The 21,899-nt window shown below is 42.2% G+C and overlaps 1 protein-coding gene and 1 pseudogene across 2 annotated transcripts; both read right to left on the bottom strand.

Annotated features, from left to right (window-relative positions):
* Positions 1-4,309: 4,309 nt before the first annotated feature.
* On the bottom strand, positions 4,310-9,107 carry RANBP6 (RAN binding protein 6). Of its 2 annotated transcripts, XM_008689871.2 has the most exons (2): positions 8,756-9,101; positions 4,310-7,640 (listed from the first exon to the last, which is right to left on the bottom strand). In XM_008689871.2, exons 1-2 carry the CDS (start codon positions 8,768-8,770, stop codon positions 5,574-5,576), a joined length of 2,082 nt encoding a protein of 693 aa, XP_008688093.2. In that variant the 5' UTR covers positions 8,771-9,101; the 3' UTR covers positions 4,310-5,573. The 2 variants fall into 2 exon arrangements, with proteins under 2 accessions (XP_008688093.2, XP_008688092.1); XM_008689870.2 differs by having other exon boundaries at positions 4,310-9,107.
* Positions 9,108-16,484: 7,377 nt separating this feature from the next.
* LOC121103140 lies at positions 16,485-19,803 on the bottom strand (annotated as a pseudogene).
* Positions 19,804-21,899: the final 2,096 nt, after the last annotated feature.

Here is a 21,899-nt window from a genome sequence, read left to right on the forward strand (position 1 = left end):
AAAAGGTAAAGTGGCTTGTTCAAGTTCACTCAGCTCTTAAAAAACCAAGCTAGTATTCCACTTCAACTACCATTTCCAACATTCAATTATTTTTCTATTACTAAAGAGCTTCACTTGAGAAATTAATCTGGCTCCCATCAAATATATGATTATAAATACGTTTATTTTAGTACCTCTTGTGCTACATTACTTCCTCTCACTAAAGAAAAACAGCGGACTCTGAATATGCACAGTGCCACCTGAACTATGATTTCTAGTAAACATAAATGTCTAAACGTTTTAAAAAATTGTGTTCATGCATCCACTATTATCGCAAAAATTCAGTCTGCTCATGAAGCCGAGAGAAAAGATCAGGAACACGCCAGAGTAATTATTAATCATTTAAAAACAATCCATAAATTTACGATGGCCGACATGGGTAATGAAACTATACATTTTTTGGTTTGAAACTACCACCTTTTTACATGAGCAAAACACAGTTTTCTAACGATATTTCATCCTAAAAACTTTTTTAATGTCACGTTAAAACTGTCTAAAAGTTGTGGTCCATCTTCTAACCCACTAAAACTTTTCCTCTACCCTATCCCCGTAATTCTTCCCATGGGCATCATTTTACTTTGTATCTACTGACTTTACCTGCTCTTCGGCGCTCAGGACTGGGCTCCCTTTCAGCTTTACACATGGGTTCCCACATCCACCACACCCTTACGAGCCCCCCACTCAGGGCTGCTCCTTCTCCTCCCCGGGCTCTCCAACACCAGCTCAGCACCTGTACCGCTACGCCCCCCGACCCTGGCCCAACCCATCCTCGGACACGTGCGAGACTGTTTGTGTCACTCCATCAGTCCCACCAGGGACGGGGTTCACTTACCGAGAGAGAAGCGCCAACTTTTGCTCCAGCATCATCTCCAGCTTCTGGCCCTGTTTGGAGACCCAATGGTCCACCCCATGCAAGCGGTAGCACGTCTCCAGCATCAACCTGAAGTCCGCCACAAACTCGGTAATGCCCCCATACCGGCCGCTGGCGAACTTCTCCTCCATCTTCAGCAGACACATGCCCTGCCCGAGCTGTTGCGGGAGAGTGCGACCGCCCCTGCCGCCGCTGCGCGGCCCCTCGGCCACCTCATCCTCCCCGGTGGCAACGCCCCCCAAGGGCTGCAAGAAGGGGGCGGTGAGGCCCCGGTGCTTCTCCTGCAGGAACTCGCCCAGGATGCGGTAGCCCTGCCGCAGCTCATAGGTCAACTCCTGCTCCTTGCAGCCACCGCCCCCGACCACCATCTCCTCTTCCTCCTCCTCCTGGTCGTCCTCATCCTCCCGCGAGGAGGAACTCCTCCCTTGTGCCGGCCCTGAGGCCGGGACCGCCACTACCATCTCGTCGTCGTCCTCTTCCTCGGGCGCCGGTGGCTGCCTCTCCTCCTCCCGGCCGGCTCCATCTCCCCGGCGTCTCGGGCACGCGCTCATTGCCCCGGCAGGATCACGCTGGGCCGTGCGGAGCGGCCGCTCGAGGCGCCGGGGGCGCTGAGCGCGGGCCGCTTCTTCAGGGCTCGCCGTGCCGCGCAGCACCAGCCGCATCGGGCTTCACTCTCAGCCGCCCGCTTGGCTCACTACGCGCGGGGGTCTTTAGCTCGCAGCCGGCGGGCGGGGTTACATGGCGCGCGAGGGAGGGGGAGAGAAGAAAGGAGAGCCTTAGGTGCCCTCCTCTCCCCTCCCCAGCGGCGGCGCGCGCCAGGCCCTCTTTGCCTCACCCCTCCGCGCCCCGCCCGCCCGCCGGCTTGCTCTTTGCGGGCCAGGCCGAGCCCGGCTGCCGCGGCCTCGGCGCCCCACCCCCTCCGGGCCGGCTGTGGGGGTGCTGGGAGGGTGCGAAGAGGAAGTGGGGATTCTTCTCTTGCCGCCCCAGAGGGGGCCGCAGCACTGGGCTGCGGCGGCTGGGGCTCCTCCTCTCCCTAACACCCGCTCCCGCCCCTCTCTACCTGCGGGGTACCCGGGCAGGAGGAGGCGGCGCGCGGACAGGGCCGGCGACAACTGTCAGTTAGAAGTCCCGCTGGGCCGGGGGCGGGGAGAGGAAGGGGAGGGGCAGGGAGAGAAGGGGGTGGGCACTCAAGCTACCCCCCAGCTCTGGGGGGAGCGGTGGAAAGAGGCAAAGAAAGACACAGTCGCCATCCACGGTGCGCATGCGTAGTAGGAGAGCCCCACCCACTCCCCCTTGCGTCCCGCCCAGCTTCGCAACAGCACGGACTTTGGGTCAGCTACGGGCCCCGAGGCCTGGTAGGCTGCGCGGCTCAATGATGTCATCAGCCTGAAGACGGCTGTTAAGGGGGAGTGGAGAGGGAAGCAATGCGCCTGCGCAGCTGTACGCCCCAGGGCCAGAGAGGCCGAAGGGGTTTTGAAAGCGTCTGCTGCAAGAGGTTCTTTCTTGCGCGAGATCCTAATTAGCCCTAAAAACTAAGATTAATTCTGAAGGAGCTTGCTAGATAACCCTCGTTAATGGCAAATGAATAGTGAGAAGGCACAAAATGTAGATCCTATCCTGTTACAAATTTTATATTCTCTGCACCCACCTTCCCCTTTAGGACTGCTGGATTTTTAATATAAAACTAGAATTTTGAAACGTTTAGAAAGGAGGTTCAAGGACTCAACCAACTGAAACATAACGTTCACATGCAAAAGAAAAAAATGTGTAGAACTCAAATTTCTAAAACTCCGGTCCCCAGTTCTTAAGATCAATTCCTATTTTAAGTAATCTCATGCGTTAAAATTAACATATTTCCACCTCGGTTCTTGAGATCTGCTAAGAGTAAATAAAGGGAATGGAACCTTATTTAAAATCCTTGGGATTAAAAACAATCTTCAAATAGTTTAACTCTAAGCTGTAAAGCATTAGTCACGTCGTTAGCCGTAAAATGTCACTACACATTTAAAAATGAGTGTTTAGAGAATGTCTAAAAAGAGGACTCGTTCACTTTAGGTATTGGTTAAAATAAGTGGGGAGAAAGGAGCTAATGGTTCCATAAAGCAGGTATTATTATTTTCCCATGTTCTATAAGATGAACATATCTTTCTACTTAACACAATGTTCTAGCTTGGAACCTGTAATTACCGTCCTAGGTATCAAGCATTTTAAAAGTACAAGCCATCTAACCAAACGGTCAGGATATTTAATTCTTGTTATTGTGAACCTTTAAAGCACTGATAAAAATCAAAACTTCAAAGCTTGGGGGGGCTGTAAGTTAAATAGTAATATTAGGTAAAATAGTTAAATGGGAACACATGAGTATTGACACTCCCCCACACACACCCATTATCCAGTTTTCAACGTCTTCTCTCATCAGACATTTGTAATTTATTAGGCATTTACAGCATTTTCTTTCTCCTCAGAGCCCTTAGATGTACCTCATCTCACAGGAACAAAGCCAGGAACCAGTCTGATTTCAGTAACTGGCAAGGAAAAATGTGTCTGACTGGACATCCCTCATTTCCTGGACCCACCCTCCCCCAGCAAATATCCCCTCTTCATCTTCAGGTACCAACCCTATTTCTTGACTCTCTGATAATATGGATTGCATTTATTGAACCCTGTGCCACCAAACACTTTATATTATCTCCTTTAATTCTCACAATAATCTTAGGTATTATGCCTATTTTACAGATGTAGAAACTGATGCTTAGGTTAAGAAAATAGTTTGCCAAAATTCAAATCTAGGTCTGTCATACTTCAAAATTCTCTGTGGTGCCTAATTCCAAGTCATCTGGCAGAATTTCCAGTTCCTCGTGCACAAGAGTGTAGGGAATTGCTAGAAATTTGATCAAGGACTTCTGAAGGGATAATAATTAAGATAAATGAGTTGAAGGAACATCAGCTATAGGTCATGGAGAGGCCAAGATGATTGTGATCTTAGCTATTACAAAAGTAGGATTAGGTCCTTAAACTTAAAAAAAAAACAAAACCCAAAACTAGTATACAAGAAATATGTTGGTTGTAGGTAAATTAGAAAATACAGTTTAGTGAGAAGAAAAATTGCCATTTAATCCCACCACCCAGTGGTAAGATTTTTCTATTTATTCATGTATATTTTTATTTATCTTAAATAAAATTGTGACTATACCATACTTAATGTCCTTTCCTTTTTTCCCTTATTAATAATAAATCATTGCAGGTAATGGACAGGAATTCCATATCTAAAATCTCAACTTCATATCTGTCCACAACAGCCTAGATGGCCTGTTCTTCTGAACTGGCAGGGAGTGAATCAGGGAAATTCTAATGTAAAAGGAATTCTAAACCATAAAAAAACACAGTAGAGGTACAAACAACAGCACTAACAGGTACCATTTATTAAGCACTTACTTGGTCTTAAATATTTGCTAAATACTTTACATACACAGTACTCACAATAACCCCAGGAAATCGTGATAGATATATTTGTTCTTAAATTTTGGATCAATGATTTGCTGGTTAGAAAGCTTTTTTCTACCCTACAAAAAGCCTGACATTAAAGATCAACATTCCAATTAATAAAATTAACTCTAGATTTATAGAACTGTTTTCTTAAAATGCACATCTACTGCTAAACGATTGGTCTCAAAGCTGGTTTTTTTTTTCCATATTTAAAGATAATATTAGTTCTGCTTCCCTTACATTTTCACAATAGAATACTCTTCAGTGCTACTATAGAATCTATTAAGAACTTGTTCAAAATAGAAATCTACCTAAGCCCCATTTTGAACCAGGACTTTTCTTGTTGGGCTGCTTTGCAGGGAGGAAATGGCATACATACACAATGCAATATTCTGTTCAAACACATAATATTAATAGACTCCCACAAACATTGATTACTATTTGTCAAACACTGAGTAATAGTGTTACATGCTACCAATATTACATGTACCAGGACAGCCTATTCAGTAACCACAGTTCTTAAGAGTCCTGAATAACTTGAAAAATAGAGACCAAACAGGCTAAAATTTTAAAGTTTTCTTAACTCTCAGCTGGACACTTGGGGACTAGAATATGAATATGCCTCACCCCGTTCCCAGGACATTATGAAAAAGTTCATATGCTATATAGAGAAAACTCCCCACATCCATGGCAATATCTCAAAAGTCTCTCCCAATTTCAGCATCTTTATCTGAGAGGCAGTATTATCAGAGAGGAATAAGCTACCACTATTTTTCATCCACAATTCCAAAGTATTTTGTCCTGGAAGTTACCTTTGTCAGCTCTCAGCATCTTGTGATAGGCAGCATGACATCTTGACACAAGTATATTGTTTGCCCAGCATCAATAATTCAGACAAGTAGCAACAATTTATATACTTCACATCAACTAAGGGAAAAGGTGACAAACATTCCAAGACAATGGAAGCACAATTATCACCAAGTTCTGTCTACGAGATAAAACATGCAATGTGAACACAAGGCTAGAACACTGACTAATCCTGGAAAAACATACAGGGAAGGAATATTAACTGTTTCCCAGGGAAAGAACAGTTCTCTCAATTATAATGGAATACACTCACAATAGTTATTTGGAATTACTTTTATGGTGAAAGATATTCAAGTGACATTAAACTGCATCAAGCAAAATTTAGCAACTCCTGTAAAGCTTCCTGCTGCACATCATCAAGTTGGGATATGCATTCCAACCATAATTCTTCAGAAGTCTGTACCTGACGCACAACATTAGCTAGGCGTTTGGCACAAGGATCTTCATAGTTAATAGTCTCATTAATTTTTCCTTCTGCAATTATACTGATTATTTTGGGAAGATTGGAATTATTTGGACCAAGTACAACTGGATGGTTACTTTCGATTAAGTCACAGAGAAAACTCAAAGTCTGAATAGCTTCCTCTTTATCCTCATGCAGTGGAAGCCATGATAACCAGTGTGGAAGAACTTCATCTACATTTACACAGTTAGGCTTAAACCTCAAAATCTTCCCTACTGCTGAGATACAGTTCTCTGTAGCAATGACATTTTTTTTTGTTTTGGAATTTGCACACTTAATAACTTTTACCAGCAGTGGAACAGCTTCTGAACATAAAGAACGATAATCATCTCCACCAAACTGTGCCATAACACCCAGGCCATAAGCAGCAGCTTGCCTGACTTCAGGGTTATTGTCTCGCATATTTAGTAGCATTGGCCACCGAAAATATTCTACATATTTAAAGGAGGTTGGACTGCAGTGCTCTATAATATCATCAAAAATGCACAATCCCCACTGCCTGTCTGGCCATGGCCTACTTGAACAAATTAGATTTACAATTAACGGAAGCAGCTGTTCAAACCACGGTAAAATCTTTTCCTTATAAGTACTAAACAATGAGTGCAAAATATCTGATACTTTGGTCAGAATATAAACATCACATTCATCCTCATCTTGGAGAGACATTTCAACCTGTTGGTCATAGTTTTCTTCCTGTCTTTTAACCTGTCTCAATTCTTGGTTTTTAAAGTGCCCCTCAAGTTTTGCTTTCAATATTTCTCCTAGTTCTTCCAAGTGTTCATCATTAAGGCACCCATCTCCCATTACTTCAATGGACTTTGCAAAAGAATTCATTATTTCTGAGAGTACATCTGTATCAGGTTCAGTCCCAATAGCCTTGATTAAGGGATCACATATGAATTGCCACATCTGTGCAAGATACTCTGGGCCATGAATTCTTGCACATTCCAGGAGAAAAGGCATTGACTCTGCTGCTGCCACTCGAACATTGTCATGGAAATAAAATTTCAATAAAGGAACCATAAGCTTTACAACTTGTTCTGTATATTCCACAAATCCTTCCCTTAACTCCTTAGCATAGTAAACCAACATCTGGCAAGCAGTTGCTTTTGCTTCAAGTCCTGAAGTTTTAATTCCAAAACTTTGCTGGTCTCCAAGATTTACAAATTGCCATCCATCATCATCACTCATATTTTCCACATCTTGTGTGTCTAAGAGCGCAACATCAGGTTTAGCTGAAGCAGTCTTAATAAGAGGCTCAATAACTAGTGGAAGGTATTGTTGAAAATCATTTCCAAGAATTTTACACATTCTAGCCCATGCTGAAACCATGTAAGATGTCTGAGGGTCATCATCTTCCATATTACTTAAGTCTGATTGTGTCTTCAACAACAGCTGCATCACATTTGATGCATCTTGCATAAATTTTTCCTTCCCAACAGCAAGACCGACATGGCTAATGCATTCAATAGTTTTTCCTTTCAGAAGCTTGAGCTCCTTTTGAACAGCAAGCTCAACAATGTGCTTTAGTGATGGCATAAATATATCATAATATGGAAGAAATTTTTCTTCTATTGTATCTGCAACTGAGGCAATGGTTGTCACAAGCTGTTCCAAGGCCAATTTAGTTCCATTTCGAATCAACTCTTGAAGTTTAATCACCAAGATGGAATGCAGATTTCTCACCATACTATCCAAATATAGAATTAGCAATGCTTTGGGGCAGTCTTCAATAAAAATAATAAGTGCTGAAGCTGCATGTGATTGCACACGCTGATTACCTTGATTTTCCATGGTACGCAACAGAGCTGCAATCACTGTTTCATGGAATTTCTTTTGGAAGTTAGGTGCAAAATCTGTAGCCATCTGTCCAAGTGTAGTACAGGCTGCAGCCCTCACTCTTGGGTGAGGATCCTGAAGAAAAAGCAAAACAGAGTTAACTGTTTCATCTAGAATTGATTCCATTTGCTGATGGCATCCTTCTCCAATGGCAGATAAAGCCATTAATCCAGCATGTCGATATTTCCAGTCAGGGCTCTGAAGCATCTGCATGATGTGCTCCTTAGTCATTGGTAAAACGAGTTTTCCACCGAGCCCACAAGCCAGCCTGTCTAGTGCACTCTCAGCAGCAACTGCATTGCTGTCAAAATCATCTTCTTCCATTTCATCAGCATTTACCCAGTCCTCATCATCTTGTAGATCAACCATCATTGCTAATATATGAGGAACTGCCTGTGCAATTATATTTGTATGTTTTTTCAACATTGGGGTTGCAGTTTCAGACAAGGTCACTATTATTTCAAGGGCCAGCTGGCGTTGCAGATTACTAAGTCTAGAGTCTCCACATAACTTCAGACTCAACTGCAGAGTATCTTCTAAATAAGGACCCAGGTATTTAGGTACAGTATCTGCAATCTCAACAAGGGATTCTAGCACTGAATCATCATCCTGGTAACATGAGTCATTCACAGCCTGTAAGATTCCAGGAAGCAAGTCTGCAAAGTCTTTGAAAAGAGCAATATTATTCTCATTAGCAAGTACAAATGCAGCTGCAGCTCTAGCAGACAATGTCCTGATTGCTGGATGCTCTTGATCTTGAATGCACTGGTCCAACAACCGTTTGATGATATCCAAATCATGCCGCTCTTGGTTCCCAAAAATCCCAGGAAAATGCCAGAAAACATGAAGTGCGACTTCCCATAGAACTACATTTTTAGAGTAGATTGAATCAATAAGGAACTTCAAACCTTCGGGCCAGTGGTTAGTGCCATCCTCATCTATCAAATTTCTGGCCAGCACTGCAAAAATATCACAAAGTTTTTTCCTCATGCTAGCATGTGTTTCTAACTTAACAGCCAGTATCAGTTCAATCTTGACGTCCCTCTGAACATCAGAAGGCAGATTTGGATAGACTTCCTCAAACCCAGAGGACAAAAGGCGTCGTAGCAGTGCGGCAGCCATTTGTCTCACCTCATAACCTGCTCTTCTATTCCTGACAGCATCTAAGAGGAATGTAGTCTTACACAGACCTGGGATATTTTCATAGATTTCCTCTGCCTGTCTCCGCACCATACAGCTTGGATTGATCAGGTTCTTCAGAAGCTGGTAAAACTCTTGCTTTCCCGACACAGTGGCCGGTACCCCTGCAGACCCGGCCGCCGCCATCGCGCTATGTCAAAGAAATCGCGACCGGGAAGGAGGGAGGGGGTCTGCTGCCGGACGCAGTGACGTAAGAGAAGCGCCAGCGGGAATGGGCGGGGCAGCTTATCCTCCGCCTGCGCGGTGATTTGGCTGCGCCTTGGGAGGTGGGCAGCTGGGTGTCTGGGGATAGGTAGGTTAGGGTGGGGGTGAAGGCGATCCTCCATTTGTTTTCCAATCAGATAAGAAAAGCACCTGCCGAGAAAGAAAAAGAAAGAAAGAAAATTATGATATTGAATGTATTAGAATGGGAGTATTGGTGATTTCCCCCCTTTATTTCTAAACTATTGTAACCTGATAATTTCAATCACGTCTTGAAATCCCGCCAGGTGAAAGAATCCAGCCACAAAAGGCCACATATTGTATGATTCCGTTTATAGTAAAGGTCTTTTTTTTCCCTAGCAATTTCATTTTATTTTTTTTCAAGTTTTTATTATTTAAATTCTAGTTAGTTAACAGTGTAATATTAGTTTCAGGTGTAGAATTTAGTGATTCATCATTTAGATACAACACTCAGTGCTCATCACAAGTGCCCTCCTTAATACCCCTTACCCATCTAGCCCATTCCCTGTCCACCTCCCTCCATTAACCCTCCTTTTTTTCTGTATACTTAAGTCTTTTAGTGGTTTACCTCTCTCTCTCTCTCTTTTTGCCCCTCCATGTTCATCTGTTTTGTCTCTTAAATTCCACAAATAAGCGAAATCTTATGGTATTTGTCTTTCTCTGACTGACTTAAGATAGCTTAGCATTTATACCATCTAGTTCCATCCACATCATTACAAATGGCAGGATTTATAGTAGAGGTCTTGAAAAGACAAATCTATACAGAAAGTAGATTAGCGGTTGCCAGAGGCAGTGGGAAGGAGAGAATGTAAAATGACTGCTGTCAGATAGTGGGTTTCTTTTGGGGTGATGAAATGTCCTAAAATTAATTGTGGTGATGGTTTCACAACTCTGTGATTATACTACAAACCACTGCGCTGTCATTGTACAATTGAGATTGGTGAATTGTATGGTATGTGAATAATAATACCTCAATAAATCTCTTTATCAAATAAGTGCAATAAAAGGTAAAGATACTGATTACCATCCCACTACCACATCAAATGCAGTAAGAACAGTAGTGCTCAAACTCTAGTGTGTCAGAATCACCTCGTCTGTGGATTATAAAGAAGAACGAGAAAGACAACTGAGTATAGTGGAAAGTGACCTGGGCTAGTAATCAGAAGACTTGAATCCTAGTCTTATTTGTAATTAATTTTGTATCCTTGATCATGTCACTCAAGGTTTTCTTTGCATGTTGCCTAAACTGTAAAATGCTTTTACAGTTTTCCTTTTAGTAGGAAGATGCTGAGATTTTTCCAAGAAACAAAAGTCCCTGAAGCTAAATATTATTTCTTTAAATTCAAGCAGGTGTGTCAATTAAAAACAATGATCATTCCTCTAACAATGATTAAACCTTACTTTTGTTTTAGCACTTTGCCACTCTGTCATTTTGAACCTTAATCAGGTTTGCAAAGTTGGTGGGCTGGGTATAATACTAATTTTAGGTAAGTGGAAACGCAGGGAGGTTAAGGGATCTGCCTCAGATGTCACAGCTGAGTCTCGAATCCACCTCTTCTGAAAGCAACACCAGCGATCTTTCACCATACCACTTCCCCATAATTACTCTTGGTTTTGCAACATGATCAGAGGTCTTCACTTATTGCAAAGTCTGTCTTAAACTTCTCCAAGTGGGCTTAAATTTGAATTTTGTAAAATGTTATTGCATATACCCTTTCCAAAGACAGAAAATCCAGCTTTAGGATTAACCTGATGATAGACAAAACAGTCTCATAAATTACATTTTAATATGCAATACTATACTCTTTTAGGAAGAAGCATTACTCTCTAAATAGTTTCTCATTCTGTGGACTTAAAACCAACTGCATCAGAATCACATGAGATACTTATTTTTAAATATAGGTATTAGGGCCCAAAGGTCTAAACTACAGACTTAGGATTTCTGGGAAATGCAACCCGAGAACATTCAATTTTAACAAACACTGGTTTTTCAAATAAATACAAAAATTTGAGAAACATTGATTAGATTAGTTCTGGTTCTGATTCCAAGATTTTGACTACAGTTTTGCATATTGCTCCAGATCACTGGTTTTCCTACTGTTTTTTTTTTTAATGATTTTTTATTATATTATGTTAGTCACCATACAGTACATCCCCGGTTTCCGATGTAAGGCTCGATGATTCATTAGTTGTGTATAACACCCAGTGCACCATGCAATACATGCCCTCCTTACTACCCATCACCGGTCTATCCCAATCCCCCACCCCCCTCCCCTCTGAGGCCCTTAGTTTGTTTCTCATAGTCCATAGTCTCTCATGAAAAACAATCCATAAATTTGAGATGGCCGACATGGGTAATGAAACTATACATTTTTTGGTTTGAACACTTACCCTTTTATCATAGAGAAAACACAGTTTTCTGAACGATATTTCATCCAAAACTTTTTTAATGTCACGTTAAAACTGTCTAAAAGTTAGGGTCCATCTTCTAACCCACTAAAATCTTCTCTCCCTCTACCTCTAATCCCTCGTAATTCTTTCCATGGGCATCATTTTTCATTTCTGTGGTCATCATATGACTTCTACCTGTCTTGCCTTTTCGGCGCTCAGGACTGCTGGCTCCCTTCAGCTTTACACATGGGTTCCCACATCTCACCACACCCTTACGAGCTCCCCACATCAGGGCTCGCTCTTCTCCTCCTCGGGTTTCTCCAACACCACGCTCAGCACCTGCTACCGCTACGCCCCTCGACCCTGGCCCAACCCATCCCGACACGTGAGACTGTTTGTGTCACTCCATCAGTCCCACCAGGGACGTGAATTCTACTTACCGAGAGAGAAGACCCCTTTTGCTCCAGCATCATCTCCAGCTTCTGGCCCTGTTTGAGACCAATGGTCCTACCCTCATGCAAGCTGGTAGCACGTGCTCCCCAGATTCAACTAAAGTCCGCCACAAACTCGGTAATGCCTCCCATACCGCGCCGGCGAACTCTCCTCCATCTTCAGCAGACACAGATTGCTCCTCCCGAGCTGTTGCGGAGAGTGCGATGCTCCCTGCCGATAGCTTGCGCGGCCTCCTCGGCCACTCCTCATCCTCCCTGGTGGCAAGCGCCCCCATGCGCTGCAAGGAGGGGCGGTGAGGCCCCGGTGCTTCCTGCAGGAACTCGCCCAGGATGCGGCAGCTCCCGCGCAGCTCAAGGTCAACTCCTGCTCCTTGCAGCCACCGCCCCCGACCACCATCTCCTCTTCCTCCTCCTCCTGTCGTCCTCATCCTCCCCGAGGCAGAGGAACTCCTCCCTTGTGCCGGCCCTGAGTGCCGTGGACCGCTGCCATCTCGTCGTCGTCCTCTTCCTCGGGCGCCGGTGGCTCGCCCCTCTCCTCCTCCCCGGCCGGCTCCATCTCCCGGCGTCTCGGGACACAGCTCATTGCCCCGGCAGGATCACGCTGTGCCAGTGGGAGCGGCCGCTCGAGGCGCCGGGGGACGCGTGAGCGCGGCCGCTTCTTCAGGGCTTCGCCGTGCCGCGCAGCACCAGCCGCATCGGGCCTTCACTCTCAGCCGCCCGCTTGGCTCACTACGCGCGGGGGTCTTCTAGCTCGCAGTCGGCGGGGCGGGGTTACATGGCGCGGGCGAGGGAGAGAGAGATATAGGGCCTTAGGTGCCCTCCTTCCTCCCTCGGCAGGCGGCGGCAGCGCCAGGCCTCTTGTTCACCTCCTCCGGCTTCCCGCCCGCCCGTCGGCTTGCTTTGCAGTGTGGCCGGCCCGAGCTGCCGCGGCCTGGGCCCCACCCCGGGCCGGCTGTGGGGAAGTTGTGAGGGTGCGAAGAGGAGTGCGGGGATTCTTCTCTTGCCGCCCAGAGGGGCCGCAGCACTGGGCTTGCAGGCAGTGCTGCCTCCTCCCTTAACATCTCGCTCCCCGCCCCTCTCTACCTGCGGGTACCCGGGCAGGAGGAGGCGCGCGCGCGGACAGGGGCCGGCGACAACTGTCAGCTTGCAGTCCCAGGCGGGCCGGGGGCGGGAGAGGAAGGAGGGGCAGGAGAGTAGGGCGGGGTGGCCTACCCCCAGCTCTGGGTGGAGATGGTGGAAAGAGGCAAAGAAAGACACGTCGCCTATCCACGTGCGCACGTAGTAGAGAGCCCCACCCACTCCTCGTGTCCCGGCCCAGTTCGCAACAGCACAGACTTCTGGTCACGCTTCTGCGGCCCCGAGGTTCGCATTGGCTGCGCGGCTCATCGATGTCATCAGCCTGAAGACGGCTGTTAAGGATGAGAGGGAAGCAAATGCCTGTCGCAGCTGTACGCCCCAGGGCCGAGAGGCCATGAAGGGCTTTAGAGCGGCTCTGCTGCAAGAGGTTCTTCTGGTGCGAGATCCATTCAGCCCTAAAAACTAAGACTATTGCTGAAGGAGCTGCTTGATAACCCTAAATGGCAAATGAATAGTGAGAAGGCTTCAAAAAATGTGATCCTATCCTGTTACAAATTTTATATTCTCTGCACCCACCTTCCCTTTAGGACGCTGTTGATTTTTAATATAAAACTAGAATTTTGAAACGTTTAGGAAAGGAGGTTCAAGGACCTAAACCAACTGAAACATAACGTTCACATGCAAAAAGAAAATGTGTGAACTCATCTCAAAACTCCGTCCCCAGTTCTTAAGATCAATCTCCTATTTTAAGTAATCTCATGCGTAAAAATTAACATATTTCCACCTCGGTTCTGAGATCTGCTACACTTAGTACAATAAAGGGAATGGAACCTTATTTAAAACTCTTGGGATTAAAAAAACAATCTTCAAATAGTTTAACTCTAAGTTGAAAGCATTAGTCACGTCGTTAGTCGTAAATGTCACTACACATTTAAAATGAGGTTTAGAGAATGTCTAAAACAGGTATCGCTCCATCTTTAGGTAATGGTTAAATAAGGGAGAAAGGAGCCAGTTCCATAAGCAGGTATTATTATTTTCCCATGTCCCTATAAGATAACATATCTTTCTACTGCCACACAATGTCTCCTAGCTTAACCTAATTACCGCCCTAGGTATCGCATTTTTAAAAGTATGCAAGCCATCTAACCAAACGGTCAGGATATTAATCTTGTTATTGTGAACCTTTAAAGCACTGATAAAAAATCAAACTTCAAAGCTTGGGGGGCGTAGTTAAATAGTAATATTAGGTAAAATAGTTAAATGGGAACACATGAGTATTGACACTCCCCCACACACACTCCATTATCCAGTTTTCAACGTTTCTCTCATCAGACATTTGTAATTTATTAGGCATTTACAGCTATTTTCTTTCTCCTCAGAGCCCTTAGATGTACCCATCTCACAGGAACAAAGCCAGGAACCAGTCTGATTTCAGTAACTGGCAAGGAAAAAATGTCTGACTGACATCTCTATTTCCTTTGACCGAATTCCCCAGCAAATATCCCCTCTTCATCTTCAGGTACCAACCCTTTCTTGACTCTCTCTGATAATATGGATTGCATTTTATTGAACCCTGTGCCACCAAACACTTTATATTATCTCCTTTAATTCTCACAATAATCTTAGTATTATGCCTATTTTACAGATAAAACTGATAGTATTATAGAAAATATTTGCCAAAATTCAAATCTAGGTCTGTCATACTTCAAAATTTCTCAGTGTGAGTGCACTAATTCCAAGTCACTGGCAGAATTTCCAGTTCTCGTGCACAAGAGCTTGTAGGGAATTGCTAGAAATTTGATCAGGACTTCTGAAGGATAATAATTAAGATAAATGAGTTGAAGGAAACATCAAGCTATAGTGGTCATGGAGAGGCCAAGATGATTGTGATCTTAAAGCTATTATAAATAGTAGGATTAGGTCCTAACTTAAAAAAAACAAACCCAAAACTAGTATACAAGAAATATGTTGGTTGTAGGTAAATTAGAAAATACAGCTTAGTGAGAAGAAAATTGCCATTTAATCCCACCCAACCAGTGGTAAGATTTTCATTTATTCATTGTATATTTTTATTTATCTTAAATAAATTGTGACTATACCATACTCTAATGTCCTTTCCTTTTTTTCCCTTATTAATAATAAATCATTGCAGGTAATGGACAGGAATCATATCTAAAATCTCAACTTCAATCTGTCCACAACAGCCTAGATGGCCTGTTCTTTTCTGAACTGGCAGGGAGTGAATCAGGGAAATTCTAATGTAAAAGGAATTCTAAACCATAAAAAACACTAGAGGTACAAACATACAGCACTAACAGGTACCATTTATTAAGCACTTACTTGGTCTTAAATATTTGCTAAATACTTTACATAACACAGTACTCACAATAACCCCAGGAAATCGTGATAGATATATTTGTTCTTAAATTTTGGATCAATGGATTTATGGTTAGAAAGCTTTTTTCTACTCCTACAAAAAGCCTGACATTAAAGATCAACATTCCACTATAAAATTACACTTCAGATTTATAGAACTGTTTTCTTAAAATGCACATCTACTGCCAAACGATTGGTCTCAAAGCTGGTTTTTTTTTTCCATATTTAAAGATATATATTAGTTCTTGTTCTTACATTTTCTACAATAGAATACTCTTCAGTGCTACATAGAATCTTATTAAGAATCCTTGTTCAAAATAGAAATCTACTAAGCCCCATTTTGAACCAGACTTTTCTTGCTGGGCTTGCTTTGCAGGGAGGAAATGGCATACATACACAATGCAATATTCTGTTCAAACACATAATATTAATAGACTCCCACAAACATTGATTACTATTTGTCAAACACTGAGTAATAGTGTTACATGCTACCAATATTACATGTACCAGGACAGCCTATTCAGTAACCACAGTTCTTAAGAGTCCTGAATAACTTGAAAAATAGAGAAAAACAGGCCAAAAATTTTAAAGTTTTCTTAACTCCTCAGCTTGACACTCTAAGGGATCAGGAATATGAATATGCCCCTCACCGCGTCCCAGGACATTATGAAAAAAGTTCATAGATGTATATAGAGAAAACTCCTCCACATCCATGGAATATCTCAAAAGTCTCTCACCATTTCGCATCTTTATCTGGAGAGGCAGTATTAATTCAGAGAGGGAATAAGCTACCACGTATTTCATCCATCAATCCTAAAGTATTTTTGTCCTTGAAGCTACCTTTCAGCTCTCAGCATCTTGTGATAGCAGCATGACATCTTGACATCAAGTTAGTTGTTTGCCCAGCACTATGTGCTAGACAAGTAGCAACAATTTATATAATTTCAATCTAAGGGAAAAAGGTGACAAAACATTCAAGACAATACAGGAAGCACTCAATTTCACAAGTTCGATGTCTACGATAAAACATGCAATGTGAACATAAAGGTGTGAAACACTGACTAATCTGAAAACATACAGGAAGGAATATTAACTGTTTCCCATGTGAAAAGGTAAAGTTCTTCCAATTATAATGGAATACACTCAATGAATTATTTGGAATTACTTTTTATGGTAAAGATATTCTAGACATTAAACTGCATCAAGCAAAATTTAGCAACTCCTGTAAAAGCTTCCTGCTGCACATCATCAAGTTGGGATATGCATTCCAACCATAATTCTTCAGAAGTCATTCGAACTGATCGCACAACATTAGCCAGGCGTTGGCACAAGGATCTTCAGTTAATAGTCTCTATTAATTTTTCCTTCTGCAATTATACTGATTATTTCAGAAGATTTGGAATATGGCTTGGACCAAGTACAACTGATGGTTACTTTCGATAAGTCACAGAGAAAACTCAAAAGTCTGAATAGCTTCCTTTATCCCTATGCAGTGGAAGCCATGATAACCAGTGTGAAGAACTTCATCTACATTTACACAGTTAGGCTTAAACCTCAAAATCTTCCCTACTGCTGAGATACAGTTCTCTGTAGCAATGACATTTTTTTTTGTTTTGAATTTGCACACTTAATAACTTTTACCAGCAGTGGAACAGCTTCTGAACATAAAGAACGATAATCATCTCCACCAAACTGTGCCATAACACTCAGGCCATAAGCAGCAGCTTGCCTGACTTCAGGGTTATTGTCTCGCATATTTAGTAGCATTGGCCACCAAAATATTCTACATACATTTAAAGGAGGTTGGACTGCAGTGCTCTATAATATCATCAAAAATGCACAATCCCCACTGCCTGTCTGTCCATGGCTACTTGAACAAATTAGATTATATGCAATTACGGAAGTAGTTGTTCAAACCACGGTAAAATCTTTTCCTTATAAGTACTAAAACAATGAGTAAAATATCTGATACTTTTGGTCAGAATATAAACATCACATTCATCCTCATCTTGAGAGCATTTCAACCTGTTGGTCATGTTTTCTTCCTGTCTTTAACCTGTCTCCACTTCTTGGTTTTTAAAGGCCCTCAAGTTTTGCTTTCAATATTTCTCCTAGTTCTTCCAAGTAGTCACATGTAGCACCCATCTCCCATTACTTCAATGGACTTTGCAAAAAGAATTCATTTTTCTGAGCAAAGACATCTGTATCGTGTTCAGTCCCAATAGCCTTGATTAAGGATCAGCACAGAATGCCACATCTGTGCAAGATACTCTGGGCCATGAATTTTTGCACATTCCAGGAGAAAAGGCATTGACTCCTGCTGCTGCCACTCGAACATTGTCATGGAAATAAAATTTCAATAAAGGAACCATAAGTTTACAACTTGTTCTGTATATCCCACAAATCCTTCCCTTAACTCCTTAGCATAGTAAACGCAACATCTGGCAAGCAGTTGCTTTTGCTTCAAGTCCTGAAGTTAATTCCAAAACTTTGCTGGTCTCCAAGATTTACAAATTGCCATCCATCATCATCACTCATATTTCCACATCTTGTGTGTCTAAGAGCGCAACATCAGGTTTAGCTGAAGCAGTCTTAGAATAAGAGGTCAATAACTAGTGGGAAGGTATTGTTGAAAATCATTTCAAGAATTTTACACACATCTAGCCCATGCTGAAACCATGTAAGATGTCTGAGGGTCACTCATCTTCCATATTACTTGTCTGATTTCTGTGTTTTCAACAACAGCTGCATCATTTGATGCATCTTGCATAAATTTTCCTTCCCAACAGCAAAGATTTACATGGCTAATGCATTCAATAGTTTTTCCTTTCAGAAGTTAGCTTCCTTTTGAAGCAAGCTCAACAATGTGCTTTAGTGATGGCATAAATATATCATAATATGGAAGAAATTTTTCTTCTATTGTATCTGCAACTGAGGCAATGGTTGCTCCCAAGCTGTTCCAAGGCCAATTAGTTCGCTTCGAATCAATCTTGAAGTTTAATCACCAAGATAATGGGCAGATTTCACCATACTGTCCAAATATATAGAATTAGCAATGCTTTTGGGGCAGTCTTCAATAAAAATAATAAGTGCTGAAGCTTGCATGTGATTGCACACGCTGATTACCTTGATTTTTCCATTTGGTAGCGCAACAGAGCTGCAATCACTGCTTCATGGAATTTCTTTTTGGAAGTTAGGTGCAAATCTGTAGCCATCTGTCCAAGTGTAGTATAGGTGCAGCCCCTTCAGCTCTGGGTGAGGATCCTGAAGAAAAGCAAAACAGAGTTAACTGCTTCATCTAGAATTGATTCCATTTCTGATGCTTAGATCCTTCTCTCAATGGCAGATAAAGCCATTAATCCAGCATGTCGATATTTCCAGTCAGTTGGCTCTGGAAGCTACTGCATGATGTGCTCTTAGTTTCATTGCGAAACGAAGTCTTCCACGAGCCCACAAGCCACGCCTGTCGCAGTGCACTCCTCAGCAGCAACTGCATTGCTGTCAAAATCATCTTCTTCCATTTCTATCAGTATTTACCCAGTCCTACTCATCTGTAGAACCATCATTGCTAATATATGAGGAACTGCCTGTGCAATTATATTTTGTATGTTTTTCAACATTGGGTGTATAAGCAGTTCAGACAAGTTCACTATTATTTCAAGGGCCAGCTGAAGCGTCAGATTACTAAGTCTAGAGTCTCCACATAACTTCAGACTCAACTGCAGAGTATCTTTCTAAATATGACCCAGGTAGCTTTAGGTACAGTATTCGCAATCTCAACAAGTGGGATTCAGCACTGATCATCATCCTGGTAACATGAGTCATTCACAGCCTGTAAGATTCCAGGAAGCAAGTCTGCAAAGTCTTTGAAAAGAAAGCAATATATTCTCATTAGCAAGTACAAATGCAGCTGCAGCTCTAGCAGACAATGTCCTGATTGCTGGATGCTTTGATCTTGAATGCTACTGGTCTCAACAACCGCTTTGATGATATCCAAATCATGTTCTGCTCTTGGTTCCCAAAAACCCAGGAAAATGCCTAGAAAACATGAAGTGCGACTGTTCATAGAATTATATTTTTAGGTAGATTGAATCAATAAGGAACTTAAACCGGCCAGTGGTTAGTGCCATCCTCATCTATCAAATTCTAGCCAGACTCCAAAAATATCACAAAGTTTTTCCTCATGCTAGCATGTGTTTCTAACTTAATAAGCCAGTATCAGTTCAATCTTGACGTCCCTCTGAACATCAGGAAGGCAGATTTGGATAGACTCTCAAACCAGAGTGTCAAAAGGGCAGTCAGCAGTGCGGCAGCCATTTGTCTCACTCATAACCTGCTCTTTCTATTCCATATAGCATCTAAGAGGAATGTAGTCTTACACAGACCTGGGATATTTCTCCTCATAGATTTTCTGCCTCGCTCCCGCACCATACAGCTTGATTGATCAGGTTCTTCAGAAGCTGGTAAAACTCTTGCTTTCCCGACACAGTGGCCGGTACCCTGCAGACCGCTGCCGCCATCGCGCTATGTCAAGTTAAATCGGACGGGAAGGAGGGAGGGGGTCTGCTGCCGGACGCAGTGACGTAAGAGAAGCGCCAGCGGAATGGGCGGGGCAGTTTATCCGCCTGCGCGGTGATTTGGCTGCGCCTTGGGAGGTGGGCAGCTGGGGTCTAGGGATAGGTAGGTTAGGTGGGGGTGAAGGCGATCCTCCATTTGTTTTCCCAATCAGATAAGAAAAGCAATCTTGCTAGAAAGAAAGAGAAAAGAAGTAAATAGATATTGAATGTATTAGAATGGAGTATGGTACATTTCCCTTTATTTCTAAACTATTGTAACCTTTGATAATTTCAATCACGTCTTGAAACTGCCAGGTGAAAGAATCCAGCACAAAGGCCACATATTGGGTATGATTCCGGTTATAGTAAAGGTCTTTTTTTTCCCTAGCAATTTCATTTTATTTTTTTCAAGTTTTTATTATTTAAATTCTAGTTAGTTAACAGTGTAATATTAGTTTCAGGTGTAGAATTTAGTGATTCATCATTTAGATACAACACTCAGTGCTCATCACAAGTGCCCTCCTTAATACCCCCTTACCCATCTAGCCCATTCCCCTGTCCACCTCCCTCCATTAACCCTCCTTTTTTTCTGTATACTTAAGTCTTTTAGTGGTTTACTCTCTCTCTCTCTCTTTGCCCCTCCATGCTATCTGTTTTGTCTCTTAAATCCCACAAATAAGCTAAATCTTTAGTATTTGTCTTTCTCTGACTGACTTAAATAGCTTACATTTATACCATCTAGTTCTCATCCACATCATTACAAATGGCAGGATTTATAGTAGAGGTCTTGAAAAGACAAATCTATGCAGAAAGTAGATTAAAGCTGCCAGAGGCAGGGAAGGGAGAGAATGTAAAATTTGACTGCTAGTCAGATAGTGGGTTTTGGGGTGATGAAATGTCCTAAAATTAATTGTGGTGATGGTTTCACAACTCTGTGATGTATACTACAAACCACTGCGCTGTCATCTGTACACCTAGATTGGTGAATTAGTATGGTATGTGAATAATAAACCTCAATAAATCTCTTTTATCAAATAAGTGAATAAAGGTAAAGATACTGATTACCATCCCACTACCACATCAAATGCATAAGAACAGTAGTGCTCAAACTCTATGTGTCAGAATCACCTGCGTCTGTGGATTATAAAGAAGAACGAGAAAGACAACTGAGTAGTAGTAATACTGCAGTTTAAATCGAAGACTTGAATCCTAGTCTTATTTGGTAATTAATTCTTGTATCCTTGATCATGTCACTCAAGGTTTTCTTTGACATGTTGCCTAAACTGTAAAATGTTTTTACAGTTTTCCTTTAGTAGGAAGATGCTGAGATTTTTCCAAGAAACAAAAGTCCCTGAAGCTAAATATTATTTCTTTAAATTCAAGCAGTGTGTGTCAATTAAAAACAATGATCATTCCTCTAACAATGATTAAACCTTACTTTTTTGTTTAAGTACTTTGCCACTCTGTCATTTTTTGAACCCGAAATCAGGTTTGGAAAGTTGGTGGGCTAGTATAATACTAATTTTAGGTAAGTGGAAACGCAGGGAGGTTAAGGGATCTGCCTCAGATGTCACAGCTGAGTCTCGAATCCACCTCTTCTGAAAGCAACACCAGCGATCTTTCACCATACCAACTTCCCCATATTGTTTCCTTGGTTTTGCAACAGATCAGAGGTCTTCACTTATTGCAAAGTCTGTCTTAAACTTCTCTAGTGGCTTAAATTTGAATTTTGTAAAATGTTATTGGTCATTATAACTCCTTTCCAAAGACAGAAAATCCAGCTTAGAGGGATTAACCTGATGATAGACTGTAAACAGTCTCATAAATTACTATTTTAATATGCAATACTATACCTTTAGGAAGAAGGAATTATTTCTCTAAATAGTTTCTCATTCGTGGACTTAAAACCAACTGCATCAGAATCACATGAGATACTTATTTTTAAATATAGGTATTAGGCTCCAAAGGTCTAAACTACAGACTTAGGGATTTCTAATGCAACCCGAGAACATTCAATTTAACAAACACTGGTTTTTCAAATAAATACAAAATTTGAGAAA

This window comes from Ursus maritimus, unplaced genomic scaffold, assembly GCF_017311325.1.
Source record: "Ursus maritimus isolate PB19 unplaced genomic scaffold, ASM1731132v1 scaffold_17, whole genome shotgun sequence".
Lineage (NCBI taxonomy): Eukaryota > Metazoa > Chordata > Mammalia > Carnivora > Ursidae > Ursus > Ursus maritimus.

Coding starts and splice junctions, on each gene's coding strand:
- RANBP6 (XM_008689870.2), bottom strand. CDS start 8,891: ATGGCGGCGGCCGGGTCTGCAGGGGTACCGGCCACTGTGTCGGGAAAG.